Here is a 27,971-nt window from a genome sequence, read left to right as displayed (position 1 = left end):
CCCCCTCGCTCTCCCTTCCCCCCCTCGCTCTCCCTTCCCCCCTCGCTGTCCCCTTCCCCCCTCATTCTCCCTTCCCCCCCTCGCTGTCCCTTCCCCTCTCATTCTCCCTTCCCCCTCTCGCTCTCCCTTCACCCTCTCACTCTCTCTTCCCCTCTCTCGCCCTCCCTTCCCCTCTCGCTCTCCCTTCCCCCCCCTCTCGCTATCTCCCTTCCCCCCTCGCTCTCCCTTCCCCTCTCTCACTCGCCCTTCTCTCGCTCTCCCTTCCCCCCTCTCGCTCTCCCTTCCCCCCTCTCGCTCTCCCTTCCCACTCTCTCGCTCTCCCCCCCTCTCGCTCTCCTTCCCCCTGTCGTTCTCCCTTCCCCCTCTCGCTCCCCTTCACCCCTCTCACTCTCTCACTTCCCGCTCTCGCTCTCTCTTCCCCCTCTCGCTCTCCCTTCCTCCTCGCTCTCCTTTCCCCCTCTCGCTCTCCCTTCCCACCCCCTCTTGCTCTCCCTTCCCCCCTCTCGCTCTCCCTTCCCCTCTCGCTCTCCCTTCCCCCTCTCGCTCTCCCTTCCCCCCTGTCTCTCTCCCTTCCCCCCTCTGACTCCCTTCCCCCTCTCGCTCTCCCTTCACCCCTCTCGCTGTCCTTCCCCCCTCTCGCTCTCGCTCTCCTTCCTGCTCTGGCTCTCCTTCCCGCTCTGGCTCTCCTTCCCGCTCTGGCTCTCCTTCCCGCTCTGGCTCTCCTTCCCTCTCTGGCTCTCCTTCCCCTCTGGCTTCCCCCTCTTGCTCTCCCTTCCCCCCTCTTGCTCTCACTTCCCCTCTCGCTCTCCTTCCCCCCGTCGCTCTCCCTTCCTCCCCTCGCTCTCCCTTCCCCCCCTCGCTCTCCCTTCCCCCCTCACTCTCCCTTCCCCCCTCGCTGTCTCCTTTCCCCCCTCTCGGTCTCTTCCTTCCCCCCTCGCGCTCTCCCTTCCCCCCTCTCGCTCTCCCTTCCCCCCTCTCGCTCTCCTTCCCCCTCTCGCTCTCCTTCCCCCTCTCACCCTTCCCCCCCTCGCTCTCTCCCCTCTCTCGCTCTCCCCTCTCTCGTTCTCCTTCCCCCTCTCGCTCACCTTCTCACCCTCTCGCTCTCCTTCCTCCTCTCGCTCTCCTTCCCTCTCTCGCTCTCCTACCCCCCTCTCGCTCTCCTTCCCCTCTCGCTCTCCCTTCCCCCTCTCTCTCCCTTCCCCCCTTCCCCCTTCCTCTCCCCCTCACGCTCTCCCTTCCCCCTCTCGCTCTCCATTCCCCCTCTCACGCTCTCCCTTTCCCCTCTCATTCTCCCTTCCCCTCTCGCTTTCCCTTCACTCTCTCACTCTCCCTTCCCCCGCGCTCTCCCTTCCCCCTCTCACGCTCCCTTTCCCCTCTCGCTCTCCCCCTCTCGCTCTCCTTCCCCCTCTCATTCTCCCTTCCCCTTCTCACTCTCCCTCCACCCTCTCTCACTCTCACTTACCCCTCGCGCTCCCTTCCCCCTTTCACTCTCTCCCTTCCCCTCTCGCTCTCCCTTCACCCTCTCGCTCTCCCTTCCCCCTTTCACTCTCTCCTTCCCGCTCTCGTTCTCACCCTACCCCCTCTGCCTTCCCCCTCTCGCTCTCCCTTCCCCCCTTTCGCTATCTCCCTTCCCCCTCTCTCGCTCTCCCTTCTCTCGCCCGCGCTTTCCCTTCCCCCTCTCGCTCTGCCTTCCCCCCCCTCTCACTCTCCTTCCCCCCCTCTCGCTCTCCTTCCCCCTTCTCGCTCTCCTTCTCCCTCTAGCTCTCCTTCTCCCTCTAGCTCTCCTTCCCCCTCTCGCTCTCCTTCCCCCTCTCGCTCTCCTTCCCCCTCTCGCTCTCCTTCCCCCTCTCGCTCTCCTTCCCCCTCTCGCTCTCCTTCCCCCTCTCGCTCTCCTTCCCCCTCTCGCTCTCCTTCCCCCTCTCGCTCTCCTTCCCCCTCTCGCTCTCCTTCCCCCTCTCGCTCTCCTTCCCCCCACTTGCTCTCCCTCCCCCCTCACGCTATCCCTTCCCCCCCCTCTCGCTCTCCCTTCCCCACACTTGCTCTCCCTCCCCCCTCTCTCGCTCCCCTTCCCCCCTCTCGCTCTCCCTTTCCGCTCTCCCGCTCTCCCTTCCCCCCATCGGTCTCCCTTCCCCCCGCTTGCTTTCCCTCCCACCTCGCGCTCTCCCTCCCCCCTCTTGCTCTCACTTCCTCTTGCACCCAACCTCCCTCGCTCCAAAATGTCCCCCTTCTAAACCCTCCTGTCCGTCTCACCCTCCCCATCCATCTCATCAAATACTGGTGAGCAGAGGATTGACAGTACTGTCTCGCTGCCCCACTCTCGTGCTCCCTACCCCGCTCTCACTCTCCGTACCCCGCTCTCATTCTCCCTACCCCACTCTCACTCTCCCTACCCCGCTAATGCTTGCGCTCTCCCTATATCGCTCTCGCTCCCCCTCCTGCTGCCACTTCGACCCCCTTGCTCCTCCATCCCCCTCTAGCTCCTCCATCCCAGCTCCACCACCCCACCCCCTCTCGCTCCACCATGCCACCCCGTCGAGCACCCGCTCTCGTGCCCCCTCCTTGTTCCCTCCCCCCACTCCCTTTTTTTTTGCTGTGTTTCAAATGTTTGATCGCTCATAAATTGCTTATCATAATGTGCTTACTTTTATTGCATGGATTAAATTAGACAGCAATTCTTTCATCCATACTTAGCACTGCAAGATTCGGGAAATAGAAGATGAATGCCTGTTTTTAGTTTCTCGGGAGAACTCTCTTGTGCATTTTTGAATAGGGCCATGGAACCTTTTATAATTGCTTCATCAAGAAGTTCTGCCGCAGTTTAACATTTTGTCTGAAAGACAGCGCCTCCTACAATGCTGCATATTCCACAGATCGCATTAAAGTGTCATCCGAAAGCATGTGCTTAAATCTGTAGTGAAGTTTGAAGCCAAAGCAGTCTGACTCCAAGGAATGAATATGACCAACTGAGGAAATCTGGAATCGAGTTGTCGATTCCATGAGCTTGTAATTTCTGTGGAAAGCCCAATGAGAAAAATGTCCAGGTAGGGAAGGTTCCATGATAAAGGTGAGGGAAGCATTGCTGAAAATCAATGGGTTTATCAGCACATCAAAATCAAACTGTTGTGAGATCTGAGGTGCACGCTAATCTCAATTATAATACTTGCCAATTACTGTTACGAACCACGCTAATGTTCTTTTAAGTGTTGCTAATGTTCCTCCCAACTATAAGTAAACACCACTAAATCATCAATGTACACTGCACAGTAACTTAGTCCTTGAATAACTTTTTTCTTTCATCTCTGAAATGTTCTTTATCCTGAAAGGCGTAACTTTAGATTGATAAAGTCCATTTGGTGTCACAGATTTCCTTTGCCCTCTGATTGTCCAACTCTTTCAATGCAATTATCCAACTGTGGTACAGAAAACAAATCCCTCCTGGTGATGGCATTCACTTCCCTTTAGTCCACACAAAATCTTTGCATTCCATCTGGCTTTGGCACCATTATGATAGGTGAATTTCAATCATTGGAACTCAATTCAATCATGTCATTTCGGAGCATATGTATAATTTCCTTCTGTATCTGTGTATGGGTTTTGCTTTGTTGGAACTGTTTCCCCACATCTACATCATGCATCACTATATCCCATTCTACCTAATTTATTGCCACAAATAGATTTACAAGACTACAATAACTCTTCCAATTCGTATCAGCTCTTTTCTGGAAGATAACTTAACCAGTTGGGTAAAGTTTTCAGTACTTTCTCATTACCCAAATGAATTAGAGGGAAGTCACTGTCAGAATTTAACCCTTCTTCTTCTCCCGGCTTCAATACTATTAAAACCTCGTGCTTGTCCTCACCTCCTCTATCCCAATATCTCATAAGCATGTTAATATGGCACACTCTGTAAGATTTACATCTATCTGGGGTGCGTACCAGATAATTTACTTCATCGGTTTTCTTTCAATTTAATATGGTCCACTAAATTTAGCCTTTTGTGGTTTGCCCGACACAGGTAATAGCTCTCGCACTGTCTCCATTGCTGCAAAACTACACAACTTTGCTTTCTTATCAGCTGTTGCCTTCAGTCCCTGCTATTTTATTTTTAAATGCTTCCTTGCCACCTCACAAGGCCCCATTCAGTCTTTCTCTAAAATTTGATATGTAGTCCAGAAATGTAGTCTTGACTTACTTTTTAAAATAATCTTTTTATTGGCATTTCTCATATTTATAAACAATTTACATCACATTTTTCTTACCCACGTTAATTTACTTGATTGTACAGAAAGATTTATTTTGTCTTTTTTTAAATTGGTCCTTATACATTTCGCCGACCTCTGGGTCGCTTTATGGTATCGCCCCTGGCCCCCCACCCTTGCGTACTCCCCCTGTGCCTTCCCCCTCCTCCCGTTGCCTTCTGCTGTGCTTTGCTTTTATTTTCGGGGGGGGGGGGGGGGGGGGGGGGGTTACCCCCTCCTCTTTTTTTTGTGGTTTCTCCACCTTCCTTTCCCCCCTGCAGTCCTTTGGTTCCTCATCTAACTTGTTTTTTTATTCTTAACTTATTCCTCATTGCTGGCCTCGAGCAGGTTTTGGAACAGGCCGACAAACTGCCCCCAAGTTTCTAGGAAGCCTTCCTCGGATGGCGTCCAGGTGGAGAAATTCCGAGAGGTCAGCGAGCCAATCAGCAGCTTTGGGTGGTGCTGCCGATCGCCAGCTGAGCAGGATTCTCCGGCGTGCGATTGGGGAAGCGAAAGCAAGGGCGTTAGCCCCCTTCCCCATGTGTAGCTCTGGTTGCTCTGATACCCTGAGATTGCCACTATTGAGCATGGCTTCACCCTCACCCCCACAACCTTGGACATTGCCTTGGAGAAGGCTGTCCAGAACCCAGCAAGTTTGGGGCAGTCTGACTTCTTACTTAATAAAGTTTCTTGGATTAATTTCAGTCCAAAAGGGCTAAATCGGGTAGAATCATGTGATGCATCCCTTTTTTTAAAACAATAATTTTAATTCAAATTTTCAACAAATTTTAACCAACAAAACAAAGAAAAACAATAACCCCCCCCCCCCAAATACAAAAGCATTAAATTAACAAAAAGAATGAGCATAAAACCATGAAACCATACCCCCATATCAAACAAGTAGCCCCACCTCCCCCCAAGTTGCTGCTGAAGTTGACCGCCCCCTAATGCTCTGCCAGGAAGTCTAGAAACGGCGGCCACCGCCGGAAGAACCCTTGTACCGACCCCCTTAGGGCAAACTTGACCCTCTCCAGTTTAATGAACCCAGCCATGTCGTTGATATAGGATTCCGCGCTCGGGGGCTTCGCATCCTTCCACTGTAAGAGAATCCTGCGTCGGGCTACTAGGGACGCAAAGGCCAGAATGCCGGCCTCTTTCGCCTCCTGCACTCCCGGCTCCAATGCTACCCCGAAAATTGCGAGCCCCCAGCCCGGCTCCACCCTGGAGCCAACCACCCGTGTCAATGTCCCAGCAACACCCCTCCAAAAGCAGCACACGCCCAGAACATGTGGGTGTGATTTGCTGGGCTCCCCGAACACTTGCCACACCTGTCCGCTTCCACCAAAGAACCGGCTCAGCCTGCTCCAGTCATATGCGCCCTATGCAGCACCTTTAGTTGGATTAAACTAAGCCGTGTGCAAGAGGAGGAGGAATTCACCCTCCCCAGAGCATCCGCCCATGTCCCCTCATCAATCTCCTTACCCACCCACCCCTCCTCCCACTTCGCTTTCATCTCTTCCACCGAGGCCTCCTCACCCTCCTGCATCGCTTGATAGATTGCCGAGATCCTCCCCTCACCGACCCACGTCCCCGAGAGCACTCTGTCCTGAACCCCCCTTGGCGGCAACAGTGGAAACTCCACCACCTGCCGTCTAACAAACGCCCTAATCTGCATATACCCGAAAGTATTCCCTGGGGGAGACCCCACCTCCCCTCCAACTCCTCTAAGGTCGCAAACTTCCCATCGAGAAAGAGGTCACCATCCGCCTGAAACCTGTCCTGTGCCAGCTCAAAAACCCTCCGTCCATCCTCCCTGGTACGAACCGGTGGTTCCCCCGTATCGGGGACCAAACTGAAGCCTTCACCTCCCCCCTATGCCGCCTCCACTGCCCCCAGATTTTGAGGGTAGCCACCACTACCGGACTCGTAGAATACCTTGCCGGGGGGAGCGGCAACGGGGCCGTCAGCAGTGCCTCTAAGCTCGTGCCCACACAGGACGCCGCCTCCAACCTCTTCCATGCCGCCCGCTCCACCCCATCACCCACCTACGTATCATTGCCACGTTCGCAGCCCAGTAGTACCCACAAAGGTTGGGCAGCGCCAACCCGCCCACTTCCCTGCCCCGCTTCAAGAATACACTCCTCACCCTCGGGGTCTTCTGCGCCCACACAAACCCCATAATACTCCTACTGACCCTCCTGAAAATAGCCTTCAGGATCATGATGGGTAGACACTGGAAGAGGAACAGAAACCTCGGGAGCACCGTCATTTTGACCGACTGGACCCTGCCCACTAGGGAGAGTGGCAACACATCCCACCTCCTAAACTCCTCCTCCATCTGCTCCACCAGCTTTGTAAAGTTGAGCCTATGCAGGGCCCCCCAGCTCCTGGCTATCTGGACCCCCAGGTACCTGAAGCACCTCTCTGCCCTTTTCAGCAGAAGCTCCCCTATCTCTCTCTCCTGGTCCCCCAAATGCACCACGAACAGCTTACTCTTCCCCACGTTGAGCTTATACCCAGAGAAGTCCCCAAGCTCCCCAAGAATCCTCATCACCTCCGGCATCTCCTCCCTCTTCCCCCCCCCCCCCCCCCCCCCCCCCCCCCCCGCCGATCTGCAACATACAACAATAAATCGCCCGCGTACAACGGCAGCCGATGCCCCCCCACCCACACACTATCCCCCTCCAGTTCCTCGATTCCCTCAGCGCCATGGCCAGGGGTTCGATCGCCAACGCAAACAGCAGGGGAGACAGGGAGCACCCCTGCCTTGTTCCCCGGTACAACCGAAAGTTCTCCGATCTCCTCCCATTCGTCACGACGCTCGCCACCGGAGCATTATACAACAGCCTCACCCACCTAATGAATCCCTCACCAAACCCAAATCTCCTCAACACCTTCCACAGTCACTATCTCCGCCTCCCCGTCCACCGCCGGCATCATTATGACATTGAGAAGCCGCCGCACATTAACATTCAACTGCCTCCCCTTCACAAAACCCGTTTGATCCTCGTGAATAACCTGCGGCACCACATCCTCCACCCTCCTGGCCAATATCTTGGCCAGCAGTTTCGCATCCACGTTGAGAAGCGAAATCGACCTGTATGACCCGCACTGGAGGGGGTCCTTATCTCGCTTCAGAATCAATGAGATTAACACCCTGGACATCGTCGGGTTCAACGCCCCCCCCTCCCTTGCCTCATTCAAGGTCCTCACTAGCAGCGGGCCCAGCAGGTCTGAGAACTTCTTATAAAATTCCACCGGGAACCCATCAGGCCCCGGTGCCTTCCCTGACTGCATACTCCCCATCGCATTGACCAGCTCCTCCAGCTCAACTGGCGCCCCCAGACCCTCCACCTGCTCCTCCCCTACTCTCTGGAACTCCAGTTTGCCCAAAAAGCGGTCCATTCCTCCCTCTTCCCCAGGGGGCACTGACCGGTACAGCTCCTCATAGACGGGTGGGCAAACTTTTCCGTGCAAGGGCCACATTCAGAAATTCACAATTTTAAAGGGCCGCATAGTATATTAAGTAAAGTAATTAATATTTAAAATAGCCAAAATAAAAGGTTTTTTAAAAAAAAAGCAATTAATTTTTATTAATTAATATTTTAAAGTAGAAACTTCATATGAAACACATGTTGTGCCGAGCAATGATCACCCTACTCAAGTCAACGTATCCACCTTATACCAGTAACCCAACAGCCCCCCCCATTAACCTTAAAATTAAAAAAATAATAAAAATTTTTAAAAAACAAATGTTTTTTAATTTTTTTTATGACTTGATCTTGGTGGGCCGCATAAAGACCTTTGGCGGGCCGCATGCGGGCCGTAGTTTGCCCACCCCTGTCATAGACGGTCCTAAACACTCCGTTAATGCCCCTCGCACACCGCACCAGACTCACTCCTCCATCCCTATCTCCCCCTATGTCCCTCGCCGCCTCCCGCTTTCGGAGCTGGTGCACCAGCATCCGACTCGCCTTCTCCCCATATTCGTATTCGTATACCGCCCCTTGCGCCCTCCTCCACTGCGCCTCTGCCTTCCTGGTGGTCAATATATCAAACTCCGCTTGGCGACTATGACGCTCCCTCAATAGCCCTTCTTCCGGGACCTCCGCGTGCCTCCTGTCCACCCTCACCATCTCTTCCACCAACCTCTCCCTCTCCCTTTTTTTGCCCCTCTCCCTATGTGCCCTGATGGAAATCAGCTTCCCCCTAACCACCGCCTTCAGTGCCTCCCAGACCACCTCCACCTGCACCTCCCCATTATCATTTGTTTCTAAATACCTCTCTATGCACCTCTGGACCCGCACGCATACCTCCTCGTCCGACAGCAGCCCCACCTCTAACCTCCACAGCAGGCGTTGGTCCCTCCCCTCCCCCAGCTCTAGATCCACCCAATGCGGGCCGTGATCCGAGATGGCTATCGCCGAATACTCCGCCCCTACCACCCTCGGAATCAAAGCCCTGCTGAAGACAAAAAAGTCGATCCGGGAGTAAGCGTTGTGGACATGGGAGAAGAACGAGAATTCGCTACCCCCCGGCCTTATAAACCTCCAAGGGTCCACCCCTCCCATCTGGTCCATGAACCCCCTCAGCACTGTGGCCGCCGCCGGCCTCTTACCCGTCCTGGACCTGGAGCGCTCCAGTGCTGGGTCCAGCACTGTATTGAAATCTCCTCCCATTATCAAGCCCCCCGTCTCAAGGTCTGGAATCCGGCCCAGCATACGTCGCATAAAGCCTGCATCGTCCCAATTTGGGGCATACACATTAACCAGCACCACCCGCTCCCCCTGGAGCCTACCGCTCACCATCATATATTTGCCACAACTATCCGCCACCACACTCGATGCCACAAACGACATACTCTTCCCCACCAAAATCGCCACCGAGGCCCCCCCCCAGCTGGGGCCCCCCCTAGCTGCGTTGCCCCTCTTGTTGTACTTCCGTAAGTCAGCCGACTCCTGCTGACCCCGGCTGCTCCCGCCACCCCAAGGTCCCCCCCCCGCCGATGTAACACAACCACCATTCCCCCCGGCCGGCACAGTCCCCTCCCATTCCGACTCCAGCGGGGGAAAAAGCCCGTGCCTCCAGCTCAAACCCCGCCCCTCGAACCAAAACACGGGAAGAGAAGGCACGCGCCACAATGGGCCTACAAAACATCCCCCAAGCTTTCCCACAAGAAAAAAAAACAAAAACCAACAGAAAAGAGCAAGGGAGAACAGAGCATCCGAACACTACACATCAGTCCCCAACCCCCCCTCAATCCTCAGTCCGAGTCCAGCTTCTCTGCCTGGACCAAGGCACAGGCCTCTTCCGGGGAGTCAAAGTAGTACTGGTGTCTTTATAAGTGACCCAGAGGCGCGCCGGCTGTAACAGGCCAAACTTCACCCCTCTCTTGTGCAGCACTGCTTTCGACCGGTTATAACCAGCCCTCTTTTTCGCCACCTTCGCACTCCAGTCCTGGAAAATTCGGACCTCTGCATTCTCCCACCTGCTGCTCCTCTCCTTCTTGGCCCACCTCAGCACACATTCTCAGTCGACGAACCGGTGAAACTGCACCAGCACCGCCCTTGTCGGCTCGTTCGGCTTAGGCCTCCTCACCAACACTCGATGGGCCCCCTCCAGATCCAAGGGCCCTTGGAAGGACCCCGCTCCCATTAGCGAGTTCAGCATCGTGACCACGTAGGCCCCCAAGTCCGATCCCTCCAGCCCCTCCGGGAGGCCCAGGATCCACAAATTCTTCCGCCGCGAGCGGTTCTCCATTTCCTACAGCCTCGCCTGCCAATTCCTGTGGAGCGCCTCGTGCGACTCCACCTTCACTGCCAGGCCTAGGATTTCGTCCTCATTCTCCGAGGCCTTTTGCCGGACCTTGCAGATCACTGCCTTCTGGGCCGTCTGAGTCGCCGTAAGCTTGTCAAGTGAGGCCTTTAATGGTTCCAGCAGCTCAGCTTTCTGAGCCGGGCTCTCTGCTTTTAAGGGAGGTTTTCCCTCCTGACCCTGTAAGATATTGGCCTTGTATTCTCCAATATGATCCCCAGGAACCATGAGCCCAGTCTCCGAAATTCCGGACATAAACTGTGTTCCCCGGATGGAAACTTTTCCCAGGCGTCCTGTGGTCATGATGTTACTTCTGAATATCCTCTTGTAGATCGACCTTTTTTAAAAAATATTTTTATTCAGAAAATATTTTCAATATAACAGGGTAAAACCATACTATGGAACAAACAGAATTCCAGAGTCCACTCCCCCTGTCTCCCCCACATCAAAAAAATCAACTGAGACAAAACCCGAAACAAAACCAGAAACCCCCCCCTCCCCCCCCGAGCACCTGATGGTGACCAACTTCCTGTATTAGGAAATGAAGGGCTGCCATCTCGATTAGAACTCTTCTGTCGATCCCCTCATGATCTACTTGACTTTTTCTAAGTGCAAGTCTCCATAAGGTCACTTAACCAAACCAAAGCACTGGGCAGAAGTGGAGTCCTCCACCCAAGCGGAACTCGCCTTTGGACTATTAGCGAGGCGAAGGCCCCCGCCTGCAGCTCCGGCGAGTCTGAGACCCCAAAGATAGCCACCAATGGGCAAGGCTTCAACTCAATCCCAAAAATCACTGACATGGTGCTGAAGAAGGAGACCCAAAATTCAGATGTTTAGGGCAAGACCAGAGCATATGCGTATGATTCTCTGAACCCCGTGAACAACGCTCGCGTCTATCCAGAAAAAACCTGCCCTTCCTTGCCCTGATCAGATGTGCCCTATACATAATCTTGAACTGAATCAAGCTGAGCTTAGCACATGAGGAGGTAGAGTTGACCCTGTGTAGAGCTTCACTCCACACCCCCTCCCCCCCATCAAAAACCTGACCCAGCTCCCATTCCTACTTCCTTTCAACCTCATCCAATGAAGCTTGCTCCATCGACACAAGCCGCCTATAAATATCTGATATCTACCCCCGCCCCACCCCCAATTCAACTTCCGAACTAATAACACCTACACAGATTAGTTCTCAGAAGCTGGAATTTACCCAATCACGCCTCAAAACCAGCAAACTTCCCTTCTATAAACATGTCCCCGAACCCCTCCGCCCCCTTTGCCCCAAATGACGAGTCCAAAACCGCTGGAACAAAGCAAAGGTTTCCACAGATTAGGGCTAACAAAGACATGGACAAAATTTGAAATGTTGCCTAAACTGTCTCCATATTCTGAGTGGCCACCACCATCGGACCTGAAGTCCACTCTGCCCCCAGATGTACTCCGTACATTTAAACCACCCACATATCTTCTCAATGTTCACTGCCCAGTAATAAAATAACAGATTGGGCAATCTCGGCCCCCGACTGCCTTTCTCTTTGCAAATCCGTGGGTTTTGACCACCCAAATAAAAGAAGATATGTTATTAGCTTTCACAAAGAAAGATTTGGGAAGGAAAACTGGGAGACACTGAAACTGATTGAAGCCTGCCCGGCAGCCACGGAGGGCTGTTTATTCACTTCTTCAAGTCAGACTTTTTTTTTAATTTAGAGGACCCAATTATTTTTTTCCAATTAAGGGGCAATTTAGCATGACTGATCCACCTAACCTGCACATCTTTGGGTTGTGGGGATGAAACCCATGCAGACACGGGGAGAATGTGCAAACTCCACACAGCCAGTGACCCATTTGCGGGATTGAACCCAGGTCCTCAGCGCCGTAGACAGCAATGGTAACCACTGCGCCACTGTGCCGCCCTCTTCAAGTCAGACTTGACCCCATTTACCAGACCCACAAAATTTGAGTGAGGCCCAATCATGGACCACCCGGATTCTCAGAAAACGGAAGCTGGACCTAGCCAGATGAAATGACAACCTCCCCAGATCAGCTTCCCTCCCAGGGGGGATTCACCAGAAAATATTTGCTTTTGCCGAAGTTCAGTTTATATCCCGAGATGGAGCCGAAACGCCTAAGCAGTTTCATTATCTCCTCTACACTGGACTGAGGATCTGTTTGATACACCAGCAAATCATCTGTGCGCTAAGACACCCTATGCTCCCTTCCCCCCTTCTATTCGCCTCCACCTCATAGATGACCTCAATGCTATAGCCAGAGACTCAGTTGCCAAGGCAAACAATAGTGGGGACAATGGACAACCCTGCCTCATACTTCTCTTCAACTGGAAATATTTCGAGCTCAAGTTGAACGCTCGCGGTGGGGATTCTATATAAAAGCTGGATCCAAGATATAAATGTAGGTCCAAAACCAAACCTTCCAAGGATTTCAAACAGATACCTCCACTCCACCTTATCGAACACTTTTTCAACATCCATTGAAATAATTACCTCTGGCACAGGGACTAGAGAAGATGACAGAATAACATTGAGCTAGCGCCGAATGTTGGCCGACAGCGGCCTGTCCTTAACAAACCCAGTCTGTTTATCTGATATAACCACTGAAAGGCAAGGCTCCAAGCACATTGAACAAAGAACAAAGAAAAGGGCAGCACTGGAACAGGCCCTTCGGCCCTCCAATCATGTTGCCCGGAAACTACAATCTTCTACACTTCCTGGGTCCGTATCCCTCTATTCCCATCCTATTCATATATTTGTCAAGATGCCCCTTAAATGTCACTATCGTCCCTGCTTCCACCACCTCCTCCGGCAGCGAGTTCCAGGCACCCACTACCCTCTGTGTAAAAAAAGCTTGCCTCGTACATCTACTCTAAACCTTGCCCCTCGCACCTTAAACCTATGCCCCCTAGTAATTGACCACTCTACCCTGGGGGAAAGCCTCTTACTATCCACTCTGGCAATGTCCCTCATAATTTTGTAGACCTCTATCAGGTCGCCCCTTAATCTCCGTCATTCCAGTGAGAACAAACCGAGTTTATTCAACCGCTCCTCATAGCTAATGCCCTCCATACCAGGCAACATCCTGGTAAATCTCTTCTGCACCCTCTCTAAAGCCTCCACATCCTTCTGGTAGTGTGGCGACCAGAATTGAACACTATACTCCAAGTGTGACCTAACTAAGGTTCTATACAGCTGCAACATGACTTGCCAATTCTTATACTCAATGCCCCGGCCAATGAAGGCAAATATGCCGTATGCTTTCTTGACTACCTTCTCCACCTGTGTTGCCTCTTTCAGTGACCTGTGGACCTGTACACCTAGATCTCTCTGACTTTCAATACTCTTGAGGGTTCTACCATTCACCGTATATTCCCTACCTGCATTAGACCTTCCAAAATGCATTACCTCACATTTGTCCGGATTAAACTCCATCTGCCATCTCTCCGCCCAAGTCTCCAAACGATGTAAATCCTGCTGTATCCTCTGACAGTCCTCATCGCTATCTGCAATTCCACCAACCTTTGTGTCGTCTGCAAACTTACTAATCAGACCAGTTACATTTTCCTCCAAATCATATTTATATATACTACAAACAGCAACGGTCCCAGCACTGATCCCTGCGGAACACCACTAGTCACAGCCCTCCAATTATAAAAGTACCCTTCCATAGCTACTCTCTGCCTTCTATGACCTAGCCAGTTCTGTATCCACCTTGCCAGCTCACCCCTGATCCCGTGTGACTTCACCTTTTGTACCAGTCTACCATGAGGGACCTTGTCAAAGGCCTTACTGAAGTCCATATAGACAACATCCACTGCCCTACCTGCATCAATCATCTTTGTGACCTCTTCGAAAAACTCTATCAAGTTAGCGAGACACGACCTCCCCTTCACAAAACCATTGCCAAAACCTTCGGCAACAACTTCTCATCTGCATTCAATAATGAAATATGGCTATACAACCCACACTCTGTTGGATCCTTATCCTTCTTTAAAATCAAGGAAATCGATGACTGCACCAATGTGACTGGCAATATCCCCTAGGACATGGAATTGTTAAATATCTCTAACAACAATGGGACCAGCTGAATCGCAAATTTCTTATAAAATTCGATCGCGAATCCAAACAGGCCCAGCACCTTACCCGGCTGCACATACATTTCATGACATCCTTCAGGCTGAACGAGGTCTCCAACTCCTGCCTTCTCTCGTTCTACAACTGGGATAGACCAGCCATCCAAAAATTCCATCATAGACCTCCCATCTTCCAGGGGCTCCGACTTATGAAGGCCTTGAAGGCCTCATTGACTTTACCTGAGGCGGAGACCAAACTGTCACTCAAGTCCACCATCTGCTCTATTTTCTGAGAGGCCGCCTACTGCTTCAGCTGGGGTCTTCTTCCCATGCTCATAAAAAGCACCCCTCAAATGTCGCAGCTGGCACACGTCCTGCCCTTCAAATGCAGCCCAAATTCCCACCGCAATTTTCTCCTGCTTGCTAACAACTCCAGATTCGGGATAAGCAAGTATTGGCGATTCACCTCAAGGTTGGCATCCACCAACCTCTGCTTCTCCGCACTTTGTAGTTTGTCAATCTTGGGAAAGTGGGACTTAAGTGATTGGGAGGCACCGGCCCATCAACAGTTCTGCCGGTGCTATCCATGTCATGACATGGGTAAACCTTTCATGTATTCAGGGAGCCTGTGGTTTGCTACCACATGCCTTGCCTCAATGTTTATATCACCTGCTCTGCTATGCTGTTTGATAACGGACGTTACAGGGTGGTCAGATGTGTCTTGCCTGTTTGTGCGCACCAATGCTAAGGTCTCCTCGCTTCTAAACGGAGTCCTGTTATGTGGTATCCCATAGGTACTAAATGAGCACCTTAATTTCTCAATAGTGGTTCTCAAGGTGGTGGAGGTCACCCTGTTTACATCTAGCCACTTAGAATGGATGTCCACAAAGATCAAAAACGTGGATCCCATGAAAGATCCGACGAAGTCAACATATTACTGCACCAGGGGCACCCTGGCCATTCCCAGGGGAGAAACTAGGCCGAAAGAGTGAGTTTCTGATGCTCTTGACACGCCAGGCATCCTTTCACTACTCAAGCAATGTCGCCATTGGTTCCTGTCCACCAGACAGCTTCTTGCCAACATCTTTATATTTGAAATCCCTGGGTTGCCCACTGTTCAGCTCCTGCAGGATCGACTCCTGGCCTGGTCGCAGGATGATCGCACAAGCTCCCCATTGGTGGATGCCGTTTTCTACACGGCTCCTGCTGTTTCATAACGCAGGGCTGTTGGGAGGGGGTGGTTCCTCTGTAATCCGCCAAGCAATATAATGTGGCCAACTTTCGCCAATATGGGATCTCTGAGTCCATGTGCGAACCTGTGCAGATGTTACTGGCAGAATGTCCATGAAATTTAAAGTTGACACGATTTTTATCCACCAGTGGTGGATAGGGGGGCTCACAGGCAGTGGAAGATGGCCGAGGCCGTCTAATGTGCTGTTTACAGGATGTGGGCATTGCTAGCTAGGCCAGCATTTATTACCCATCCCTAGTCGCCTTTAAGTAGTGCCTTATATGTTGAGTTCATTGATTATACACTTTAATTCCTTGATAATTGTACATAACTAAACTGAAACTATTAATATGGTTAAGCATGGACTTTTCTACCTTGTGGGTAAAATTACATGTATTTATATCCAGGCGGTAGGCTTGTTTAGCTTCCTGACAGATATCTGGGGCGGGATTCTCAGTTGGCTGAAACGAGATTGGACGGCGAGTTGGTTCGCGAATGCATGTACAGTAAACACTACTTGCATGTCATTAGCAGGCCCGACCGGTATTCTCCTGGGCCTCTGTGATTTTTCTCATCTGATGGGCCGAGTTCCCTACGGTGTGGTTCACTTGTGCTTTTAAAAATCGTACAGCAACCAGGAGCATGATTGAATCATAGAATCACAGAATTTACAGTGCAGAGGAGTCCTCCAGTATGATACCGAATTGTGGCGGCCTGATGCATCCTCGCATATATGTGCCCTAGCCTCTATAACTAAACTGCCCTGCACCCCCGCCAACTTAACTGGTGTCTACCTTTCTGGCTTTATGGGCCCTAACGCTGCATCAAGGTGGGTCCCCAGACGGTACAGCAGGAGTTGAGGTGGCCTGCTGTGATTCCCGCCCGATGACCTGGGTCCCCATCTTCTTGGACGTCATCTGGGTCGAAATGTTGAAAAGGGGAGGCAGGAGCCGGGGTGGTAGCGGGCTGAGTTGGGTGGCCGGGGCAGAGGGCTGTTGGCCGAGGGAGGTGCAGGAAGGGTGGAGTTTGATACCTGTTGCCACGGTTGGCTTTTGTATTTTTGTGATGTATATATTTAAAATGCCTTCAATAAAATGTTTTTCCAAAATAAAAAATGGTTCCATGGTACTATCCAAGGAAGAGCAGCGGAGTTGTCTCACCGTCCTTTGTCAACATTAAAATAAAATGTTTGGGCATTTCCACATTGCTCTACCGACTGAGCTATCTGGGCTCTCATTTTCAAATTGCTGTTTATGGACTTTGCTGTCATGTGCGCAAATTAGCTGTCATGTTTCCTACCTCAGCACAGTGACTACATATCAATTATTTTTCCATGGCTGTGGGATTTCCTGAGATTATAAAAAGCGCTGTGTAAATCCAAATTCTTTTCAGCGCCACATGTGAGATCAGTAAATCATTGCTGTAATGTTTGTAAACCAATTAATTTAATTGTACTGTTGAAGCCACCTCGTGTGTCCTACTCAGTAACTATGTAGATTTACCACTCGCAGTTTCCTTTAAGAAAAATATTGAAAGTAAATAATCCTCTATTCAGATTTTTCTCACTTGTGTTGACTTGTAGACTTTTCGAGAGTAAACCACACTGTATTTTGTCATGAAAGAGGAAGAGTAAGCAAGTGAGCATTTATGTAGATTTCCTTTTGCAATTGTTACATTAAGTAAACTAAAGATTGTGACCGCAACTCTCCGGCTGTTGGGATTCTCTGTTCCTGCCACAGGCTTCCCGGCGGTGTAGATTGGCTTTCATGGGAATTCCCATTGACAAGCAGCAGGAGTAGAGAATCCCGCTGCCAGCGAATGGCGCGCCACCGAGAAACCCACAGCTAGGGGAACAGAGAATCCCGCCCTGTATTTTTCTCTAAAATTTATATTTCACAATGCCTTGCAATTATTATTGATTATTTGTGCAATAATTTTAAGAGTATTGAAATGGAGATGCTGTCGTTGGACTGGAGTGGGCACAATAAGAAGGAGCATAGCTCCTTCACTACGTTCCGAAAGCTAGTGATTCCAAATAAACCTGGTGGACTGTAACCTGGTGTTGTAAGACTTCTTACTTTAAGAGTATTGTGCATTAGCAAATTATATTTTAATGTTTCAGGGAGGCAAAATGTCTAAAAACAAAAAGAAGAAGCTGAAAAAGAAACAAAAGAGACAGGCGGAGCTGCTGGAGAAACGTATGCAAGAGATAGAAGAGTTGGAGAGAGAGGCAGAGAGGAAGAAGCTGGAAGACATTTTAACAGCTGTTGCATCAAATGTCCAGGAAGGAGCGAAAATAGATGAGTTGAAAGAAACAGTGATAGATCATGTGGTAGATGAGGAACAACATAATGAATGCTGTAAGTATTCTGAAAAACTACTTTGCTCCATTAATAGTATTCCTAAACATAGCAATCTTGAATAAGTATGTATGAGCATTTCTAGGAATTGCCAAATTTAACATGTTGGTTTAAAATTTATTTTTAACCCCATTTGTATCATAAGAGAATATTTTGTATAACATTTCAGGACTGATTGACATTTCAAATGCACATACTGACTTATAATGTATTCTGGGGTTGACCCATGATCGGAAACTGAACTGGAGCTGCAGCAACCACATAGATACTTTGGCTACCAGAGCTGGTCAGACACAGGGTATTGTGCAGCAAATAACTTAACACCTAAGTTGCCACGGCCTATCTACCATCTACAAGACACAAGTCAAGAGTGTGATGGAATACTCTCCACTTGCATGCAGCGACAACAGCACTTTAGAAGCTCAACGCCATGAAAAACAAAGCAGCCTGCCTGATTGGTTGCCCATCCACCAGCTTAGACTTTCACTCCCCCCACCACTGACACAATTGCAGCGTGTGTACCACCTGCAAGATGCACTGCCGCAACTCACCAAGGCTTGTTAGCACCACCCAAACATGCAACCTCTCCCACCTAGAAGCAACGGTCAGCAGATGCATGAGAACATCACCATCTGCAAGTTCCCCTCCAAGCTGCACACCATTCTGAATTGTATTGCGTTCATTCGCTGTCATTCAGTCAAAATCCTGAAACTCCCTTCCTTTTTTAAAATTCATTTTTGGGATGTGGGCATCGCTGGTTAGACTAGCATTTATTACCCATCCCTAGTTGCCCATCAGAAAGTGGTGGTGAGCTGCCTCCTTGAACTGTTGCAGTTCATGAGGTGTAGGTACTCCCATGGTGCTGTTAGGGAGGGAGTTCTAGCATTTTGACCCAGCGACAGTGAAGGAACGACGATACATTTCCAAGTCGGGGTGTTGAGTGACTTGGAGGGGAACCTCCAGGAGGTGGGGTTTCCAGGTATCTGCTGCACTTGTTCTTATAGATGATAGTGGTCAAGGGTTTGCAAGATACTGCCTAAAGAACCTTGACGAGTTGCTGCAGTGCATCTTGTAGATGGTGCACACGGCTGCCATTGTTCGTCGGTGGTGGAGGGATTGAATGTTTGTGGAAGGGGTAGCAATCAAGCGGCCTGCTTTGTCCTGTATGGTGTCATACTCCTCGAGTATTGTGGGAGCTGCACTCATCCAGGCAAGTGGAGAGTATTCCATTACACTCCTGACTTGTGCTTTGTAGATGGTGGACATGCTTTGAGGGGGTAAGGGGTGAGTTACTTGCCGTAGGATTCCTAGCTTTTGACTTGCCTTGATAGCTACTGTATTAATATGGCTAATCCAGTTCAGTTTCTGATCAATGGTAAAGCCCAGGAATAGCATTTGGGGTATACCAACACCACGTGGACAGCCTTTCAAGAAGGCAGCTCACCGTCACCAAGGGCAATTAGGGACAGTTGTGGTTAGCACTGCTACATCACAGCACCGAGGACCCGGGTTCACTCCCAGTCACTGTCCGTGTAGAGTTTGCAAATTCTCCCCGTGTCTGAATGGGTATCATCCCCACAACCCAAAAAGATGTTCATGGTAGGTGAATTGGCCATGCTAAATTGCCCGTTAATTGCATTAAAAAATTGGGTAATCTGAATTTTTTTTAAAATCAGGGGCAATTAAGGATGGGCAATAAATGCTGGCCGAGCCAGAAATGGCCACATCTTGTGAACAAATAAATTCAATAAAGATTTGTGAATCACAGAATCACAGAATGGTTACAACACAGAGGAAGGCTATTCGGCCTGTCGTATCTGCACCGGTGAAACCCAACCTTAAAAGAACAATGTTTTATCTTCCAAGATTTAATTCAGTTTTATATTTATCCATTTTGTACAGCTTTATATATCCTCTTTTTCCTGCTTTTCATAATTTCTGGTTTTATTTGCTTCATTCTATTCGTTTGATTTCATTCGAGTAATTTTCTATTTTATTAATTTGCTAGATAAAATTGATAATCAGGAAGAAAAGGAAAACACTGAAAAAGGAAATGTGGGAAAAGGTGAAGTAGAAAATGTGGTTACCAGGACAGAACCAGAATGCGATGAGTCACCAAAAACAAATGGACATGTTGAAAATGGTCCATTTTTACCTGACCAGCTTTGTGAGGACGAGGAAGAAGAGGAGGAGGAGGAGGAGGATGATGACGAGGAATGTCCAAATGCAGAAGACAGTCCTGTTGATGGACCAATTGCTGAAAATCTAACCTTTAGTAACCCTTATGGACAGTTTAATGGAGAGTTGCAAAATGGACAGAATAAAAGTCCTGAGTCAGAGTTCTCTGAAATGTCTGAATCTGTGTTTTCTAAGCTTTTAGAATCTGCAGCTTGTGGATCAGATGGGTCGACAGTGACTGAGCGAGAAGACAGTAGTCCATCACAAGACAGGAGTAGAACTGTGTCTGCTTCCAGCACTGGAGACATGCCAAAAAGTGAGTCTACATATATTTGCCTTTTCATTTTGAAATGCTAAAGAGGTTGTTAAAACAATATATTCTTAATTCATGTTGCTTGTCGCCTTGAAATTTGCTATAGGTCTCAAAATGAATGAATATATTTTTCATTGGTTTTTTAATACAAAAGCATAAATTGTAAAAAAATAAAAAGCACTCAATAAACGGTGTTGAATGAGTGTTCTGGATGAATGAGTTTATGTATTTGGTCTATATCAGGATTTTGTCACATGATAACAATTTAAGAATTTTCTGAGTGTAGATTTATCAACCAAACAATTTAGCCAAGATATTAGGAGCACTTTCATGCTGAATTGAAAGAAATCTAAATCTATTGACGAATTGCCTGTGGCATTGTCCATACTCAGTTAATTATTGTTTTAATGGCCCAGAATTTGCTGGAGCGTGCCCTTATCGTGTGCTCTAGGACATTGCAATTTCTTCCTTGCCCTTCAGCTCCATTTATTTTTGTGCTGCAAGTAGCATTGTGGATAGCATAATTGCTTCACAGCTCCAGGGTCCCAGGTTCGATTCCAGCTTGGGTCACTGTGCGGAGTCTTCACATCCTCCCCATGTGTGCGTGGGTTTCTTCCGAGTGCTCCGGTTTCCTCCCACAGTCCAAAGATGTGCAGGTTAGGTGCATTGGCCATGATAAATTGCCCTTAGTGTCCAAAATTGCCCTTAGTATTAGGTGGGGTTACTGGGTTATGGGGATAGGGTGGAGGTGTTGACCTTGTGTAGGGTGCTCTTTCCAAGAGCCGGTGCTGACTCGATGGGCCGAATGGCTTTCTTCTGCACTGTAAATTCTATTACTTGGAAGTACAAGTTGATAATAGGGTACCTGGAGGCCTTCTCTGCATCCATGGCGACCACCACCTCCACACTTCGTCCCTCCGGGGGCACAATTATAACATTCAGAAACCACCTGATGTTGGCCGACAGATGCCTCCATTTAACGAACCCTGTCTGGTCCTCCTCTATCACCCGGGCACACAGTCCTCGATCCTTGAGGCCAAAATCTTGGCCAGCAACTTGGCGTCCACATTTAACAACAAAATTGGCCTGTAAGACCCACACTGCTCCGGATCCTTGCCTTTCTTTAAAATTAAGAAGATCGAGGCCTGCGATAACGCTGGGAGAAGCACCTTCTGCTCCCTCGCTTCATTAAACGCCTTCACCAGCAGAGGCCCCAGGTCCCCCAAAAACCTTATGAAGAATTCCACAGGGAACCCATCCGAGCCCGGGGCCTTCCCCTCCTGCATTGCCCCAAGACCCTCCACCAGCCCAATCATGATGCTACCACGAAACACCTCATTGTTCCATTCACCCCAATCAGCATTCCATAGGGACCGCTCCCTCTGTGACACCCTCGTCCACTCCTCCATCATTTCTTTTTTATTAATCTTTTTATTCTCATTTTTAGCATTTTCATCAATAAACAACCAAAGAAAAACAAACAAAAAAAAATACAATAACGTGCACAAACTGCATCCCGCTCAATATACAGACCAAAATATCCACCCATACATTCCAGGTAAAAAACAAAAATGAACAATCAATCCGTAAACAGTGTAACCAAAGACCACAATACCACCAAGCCCCCCAACCCCACCCTCATGTTCAATGGCAGCTAGTTTTCGGAAGTGCATAATAAACAGCACCCATGAATTGTGAAATCCTTCCTTCATCCCCTTCCGCTGAGACTTCACCTTCCCGAGAGTCAAAGAACTCCAAGTGGGTCCCCCCCCCGCCAAGCTGTCACAGGATGGAGAAGCTGATCTCCACCCCAACAGGACCTGCTTCCAGCCAATCAGCGAGGCGAAGGCTAAAAACATCTTCCCCCGCATCTGCCTGCCGCCTGAGCCGGTCCGACCCCCTGAAAATGGCTTCTAGGGGCCCTGGTTCGAAGTTCACAAGCACTGCCCCTGAGATGACACTGAAAACCTCCATCCAACATGAAATGAAATGAAAATCGCTTATTGTCACGAGTAGACTTCTGTGAAGTTGCTGTGAAAAGCCCCTAGTCGCCACATTCCGGCGCCTGTTCGGGGAGACTGGTGCGGGAATTGAACTGTGCTGCTGGCCTGCCTTGGTCTGCTTTAAAAGCCAGCGATTTAGCCCAGTGTGCTAAACCAGCCCCTTTCAGAACTTCCCTGGAAGGTTTTCCCACGGATTTTAGGACAGTGTTCCATCGTTTGCAAGGCACTGGTCCTCTGCATCTGATCCAATGGCATTAGTGTGCTCTGCTGGTAGAATCTCCTCTGAAGAACAACAGATGGGTACAAGGGAGAGAGGAAGCAACGTGAGCACAAAGACATAAGAGGAGAGTCGTGGGTTCGGTTGGTGCAGGGCCAGCAGGGAAGAAGGGATACCGAAGACACCTCTACCCAACAGCTAGTGTATACAGGCAACGCAACAACTCCCAGGCCAGGTTCTGCAGGAATCCGCCCTCCTGGAATACAGTGACCTCAATTTGTGACATGACATGTCCCAAAATGGCCAACAACTATGTGAGTGGTCACCATGTTGGTGACCTTAAAGGATGTAGTGGCCCTCGACTTCTATGCCTCTGGTTTATTTCAGGGCTCATTGGGGGATCTGCGCGGCATCACTCAATCAGCCCCAGACATCAGTCAAGTTGGTGTCTGATGCAGTCTTCAGACATACCTGCACTTTCATCGATTGCCAGACAGACAAGTGCAGCCAGGTGGAGAGAGCACGAGGGTTTGCAGCGATGACTGGGTTTTCATGAATCCAGGGTGCTATAGACTGCATACATGGCCATCAGGGCGCCTGCCGAAGAGCTGCAGTCTTTAATTGTCAGCGGGTGCACACCTATTTTGTGTACATACCTGCTGACCTCAAAATTGCACAAATGCGTGATGACATCAGGAAACAGTCCCAACATCATCTCGCGAGAGTTTGTGTACTTCAGGGTCGGCACGCACCTGGCTGCTGTTGTCTATCTGGTAAGCAATGAAACTGCAGGTGTGTCTGGCCTTTATTTCACTTCCTACACAATGCATAAAATTCAATTTGTAACCCTTATTATGTATTTTCTGCTTTAAGACTGTCTCTCTCAGTAAGGATTCTTCAATCTGATTGTTTCAAAGATTTGTCTGCTGCTAGACCTGCTCACAGATGCCGTCCAGCTTTCCTTGGCGGTCAAAATAAACACCTGCTGAGATTTTTATTTGTGTTCCAATGTCATCCAATCTGCCACCCTAAATCTTTTTTCGCTAGGGTTTGATAGGTTAATCTCTGCCTTTGTTTGGGTGAGAAAGCCACCCAGGATTTGAAGAACCCTCCTGCAGAGAGGGCGACAATCGGGTGGGTTGGCACTAGCGAACCTGAGGCTCGATGACTGGGCGGTCAACATCGGGAAAGTGCGAGGGTAGTTCAAGGAGTTGGGGCCGGGGTGGGGACAGATGGAGGAGGCCTCTGTGTAGAATCATGTCTAAGGACACTGGTTACAGCCCCTTTTCCGTTTTCTCCGGCCAAGGTCTCAACATGCCTGGTGGTAGTGGCACCTTTAAAAATTTAGAACCAATTTAGGCAACATTGTGGATTGTGGGGGCATGTCATTGCTGTCGCCAATTTGTGGTAATCATTGGTCCACACTGTCCAGGATAGATGCAGTGTAAGATCTGGAGGAGAGAAAGGATCGAGAGGTTTAGGGACTTGTTTGTGGAAGGTAGGTTTGCGGGACTTGAGGAGATCGAGGAGAAATTTCAACTCCCGGGGAGGAGTGCATTTAGCTACTTGCAGGTGAGGAACCTTATTCATAAAGAGCTGGCTTCGTTCCCCTGGTTGCAGAACGAGGCTATTCAGCCCATCAAGTCTACACCGATCCACTTAAGCCCTCACTTCCACCCTATCCCCATAACCCAATAAACCCTCCTGACCTTTTTTGTTCACTAAGGGCAATTTATCATGGCCAATCCACCTAACCAGCATGTCTTTGGACTGTGGGAGGAAACCGGAGCACCCGGAGGAAACCCACGCAGACACGGGGCGAACGTGCAGACTCCGCACAGACAGTGACCCAGCGGGAATCGAACCTGGGACCCTGCCGCAGTGAAGCCACAGTGCTATCCACTTGTGCTATCGTGCTGCCCAACACTGTTGGACAGGATATTATGATGGGGTGAGGTAGGGGCAGGGAAGATCTCCGATATATATGGGTGTTTGCTGGAGATGGGGAAACCATTACTAGAGGAAGTGAAGGTAAAGTGGGAAGAGGAACTGGGCCCTGGGCTAGAGGAGGGGTGTGGAGTGAAATCTTACTTAGGGTGACTTTTACTTTCTCCTATGCCTGGCTGTTCAAGTTTAAAGTGGTGCATAGGGGCGAGAATGCATGGGTTCCACCCCGGAGTGGAGGACAGGTGTGAGCAGTGTTTAAGCGGGCCAACAAACTACTTGCTCATGTTCTGGTCCTGTCCTAAACCCAATTGGTTCTGCGTCTTGTTTTTTGAGATCGTGTCAGAGGTCGTTGGAGTCAAGCTGGAGCTGTGCCCACATGGTGGCTTTCTTTGGGGTGTCAGACTCGCAGGCGCTTCTTGGGGGGAGGAGGACTGATGTCATGGCCTTTGTCTCTCTGGTGGCCCGGAGATGAATGCTGCTTGGATGGAGGTTGACAGTCTCACCCAAGGCCTCAGAATGGTCGGGAGATTTGGCGGAATTCCTGAGATTGGAAAAGATCAAGTATGCCGTGAGAGCGTATGAGGAAAGTTTCTACTCATGGTGGAGACCGTTCCTCACTCTCTTTAAGGTCCTGTTCGTGGCCAGCATTTGGGGGAGGGAGGGAGGGAAAAAAGAAAGAGGGAGTGGCTGGGCTGAGGGGGAGATAGTGGGGTGAGGGTCGTTACTGCTACTTTGTTCAAATAAAAATGACAAACTTTATAGCATATAGTATGCCTTTGTATGTAAGAATTTGATAATGTTTGGAATAAAATATATATATTTTTTTTAAAATAATTTTTATTCAAATTTTCACAAAAAAGAAAAACAATAACAGAAAATTCTAAGGACAAAAAAAAACAGACCCCCCGGCCGTAAATACAAAAGAGAAACAATAAATTAACGCCCGTCATTGGCAAAAAAACAGATATTCAACCCAAAATAAAAACAAAGAGACAACCCCCCTTCCCCCCCCCCCCGGGTTGTTGCTGCTGCTGACCTTTTGTTTTTACCGTTCTGCCAGGAGATCTAGGAATGGTTGCCATCTCCTGAAAAACCCCTGCACTGACCCCCTTAGGGCAAATTTCACCCTCTCCAATTTAATAAACCCTGCCATATCGTTGACCCAGGCCTCCACGCTTGGTGGGCCTCGCTTCCTTCCACTGAAGAAGAATCCTCCGCCGGGCTACTAGGGCTGCAAAGGCCAGAACACCGGCCTCTTTCGCCTCCTGCACTCCCGGCTCCACTGCAACCCCAAATATTGCGAGCCCCCAGCCTAGATTGACCCTAGATCCTACCACCCTCGATACCGTCCTTGCTACACCCTTCCGAAAATTCCCCCAGCGCTGGGCATGCCCAGAACATGTGGACATGGTTTGCTGGGCTCCCTGAGCACCTAATACACCTGTCCTCGGTCCCAAAAAACCGGCTCATCCTTGTCCCGGTCATATGAGCCCTATGCAGCACCTTAAACTGTATGAGGCTAAGCCTCGCACACGAAGAGGAGGAGTTCACCCTTTTTAGGGCATCCCCCCACGTCCCCTCCTCAATCTCCTCACCCAGCTCCTCCCATTTATCTTTCAGCTCCTCCACCGAGGCCTCGTCTACCTCCTGCATCACCTGGTACACTTCCGAGATCCTCCCCTCTCCAACCCATACCCCCGAGAGCACCTTGTCCTGGACCCCACGCGGCGGCAGCAGGGGGAACCCTGCCACCTGCCGCCTGACAAACGCCCTTACTTGCATGTACCTAAAGGTGTTCCCCGGGGGGAGCCTGAACTTCCCTTCCAGCTCACCCAGGCTCGCAAACTTCCCGTCTATGAACAGGTCTCCCAGCCCCCTGACACCTGCCCTGTGCCAACTCAGGAACCCGCCATCAATTCTCCCCGGAACAAACCGGTGGTTCCCCCGTATCGGGGACCACATCGAGGCCCCCACCTCCCCCCTATGCTGCCTCCATTGGCCCCAAATCTTGAGGGTAGCTGCCACCACCGTGCCCGTGGTATACCTCGTTGGAGGGAGCGGCAGCGGCGCCATTGCCAGCGCTTCCAGGCTCGTACCCACACAGGATGCCATCTCCAGCCTCTTCCATGCCGCCCCCTCCCCGTCCATTACCCACTTACGCACCATCGCTGCGTTGGCAGCCCAATAATACCCACAGAGGTTGGGCAACGCCCAATCGGGGTCCCCGATACGGGGGAACCACCGGTTTGTTCCGGGGAGAATTGATGGCGGGTTCCTGAGTTGGCACAGGGCAGGTGTCAGGGGGCTGGGAAACCTGTTCATAGACGGGAAGTTTGCGAGCCTGGGTGAGCTGAAAGGGAAGTTCAGGCTCCCCCCGGGGAACACCTTTAGGTACATGCAAGTAAGGGCGTTTGTCAGGCGGCAGGTGGCAGGGTTCCCCCTGCTGCCGCCGCGTGGGGTCCAGGACAGGGTGCTCTCGGGGGTATGGGTTGGAGAGGGGAGGATCTCAGAAGTGTACCAGGTGATGCAGGAGGTAGACGAGGCCTCGGTGGAGGAGCTGAAAGATAAATGGGAGGAGCTGGGTGAGGAGATTGAGGAGGGGACGTGGGGGGATGCCCTAAAAAGGGTGAACTCCTCCTCCCCTCCCCCATCCCTGCCCCGCTCCAAGAATACCCCGTGTGCCCACACAAACCCCGTAATGCTTCTGTTAACCCGCCTGAAAAAGGCCTTCGGGATAAGGATGGGGAGGCACTAGAACAGGAACAGAAACCTCGGGAGCACCGTCATCTTGACTGACTGCACCCTACCCGCCAAAGACAGCGGCAGCATGTCCCACCTCTTAAACTCCTCCTCCATTTGCTCCACCAGCCTTGTGACGTTTAGCTTATGCAAGGCCCCCCAGCTCCTGGCCACTTGAACCCCCAAGTACCTGAAGCTCCTCTCCGCCCTTTTCAGTGGGAGCCTCCCAATCCCCCCCTCCTGATCCCCCGGGTGTACCACAAACAGCTCGCTTTTCCCAAAGTTAAGCTTATAGCCTGAGAAATCCCCAAATTCCTGGAGAATCCCCATCACCACTGGCATTCCTCCCACCCCGGACCAGCCCCCTCCAATCCCCCGACTCCCTCAGCGGGAATAAAATATATATAGAACCTAGAACAGCACAGAACAGGCCCTTCAGCCCTTGATGTTGTGCCGAGCATTGTCCGAAACCAAGATCAAGCTATCCCACTCCCTGTCATTCTGGTGTGCTCCATATGCCTATCCAATAACCGCTTGAAAGTTCCTAAAGTGTCCGACTCCACTATCACAGCAGGCAGTCCATTCCACACCCTAATCACTTTCTGAGTAAAGAACCTACCTCGGACATCCCTCCTATATCTCCCATCCTGAACCTTATAGTTATGCCCCCTTGTAACAGCTACATCCACCCGAGGAAATAGTCTCTGAACGTCCACTCTATCTATCCCCTCATCATCTTACAAACCTCTATTAAATCACCTCTCATCCTCCTCTGCTCCAAAGAGAAAAGCCCTAGTTCCCTCAACCTTTCCTCATAAGACCTATCCTGCAAACCAGGCAGCATCCTGGT

The 27,971-nt window shown here is 50.3% G+C and overlaps 1 protein-coding gene across 9 annotated transcripts in view; it reads left to right on the top strand.

The window, feature by feature from the left end:
* Positions 1-27,971, top strand: part of srpk2 (SRSF protein kinase 2) — a 291,904-nt gene that overhangs the window by 227,636 nt on the left and 36,297 nt on the right. For all 9 annotated transcript variants that reach the window (XM_038811607.1, XM_038811608.1, XM_038811602.1 and 6 more), the window contains 2 exons: positions 17,487-17,724; positions 19,733-20,218. In XM_038811607.1, coding sequence (XP_038667535.1) covers positions 17,487-17,724; positions 19,733-20,218 — 724 coding nt within the window. The remainder of the gene's footprint in view (positions 1-17,486; positions 17,725-19,732; positions 20,219-27,971) is intronic.

Source organism: Scyliorhinus canicula, chromosome 11, assembly GCF_902713615.1.
Source record: "Scyliorhinus canicula chromosome 11, sScyCan1.1, whole genome shotgun sequence".
Classification (NCBI taxonomy): domain Eukaryota; kingdom Metazoa; phylum Chordata; class Chondrichthyes; order Carcharhiniformes; family Scyliorhinidae; genus Scyliorhinus; species Scyliorhinus canicula.
This window is presented reverse-complemented; position numbering and strand designations above follow the sequence as displayed.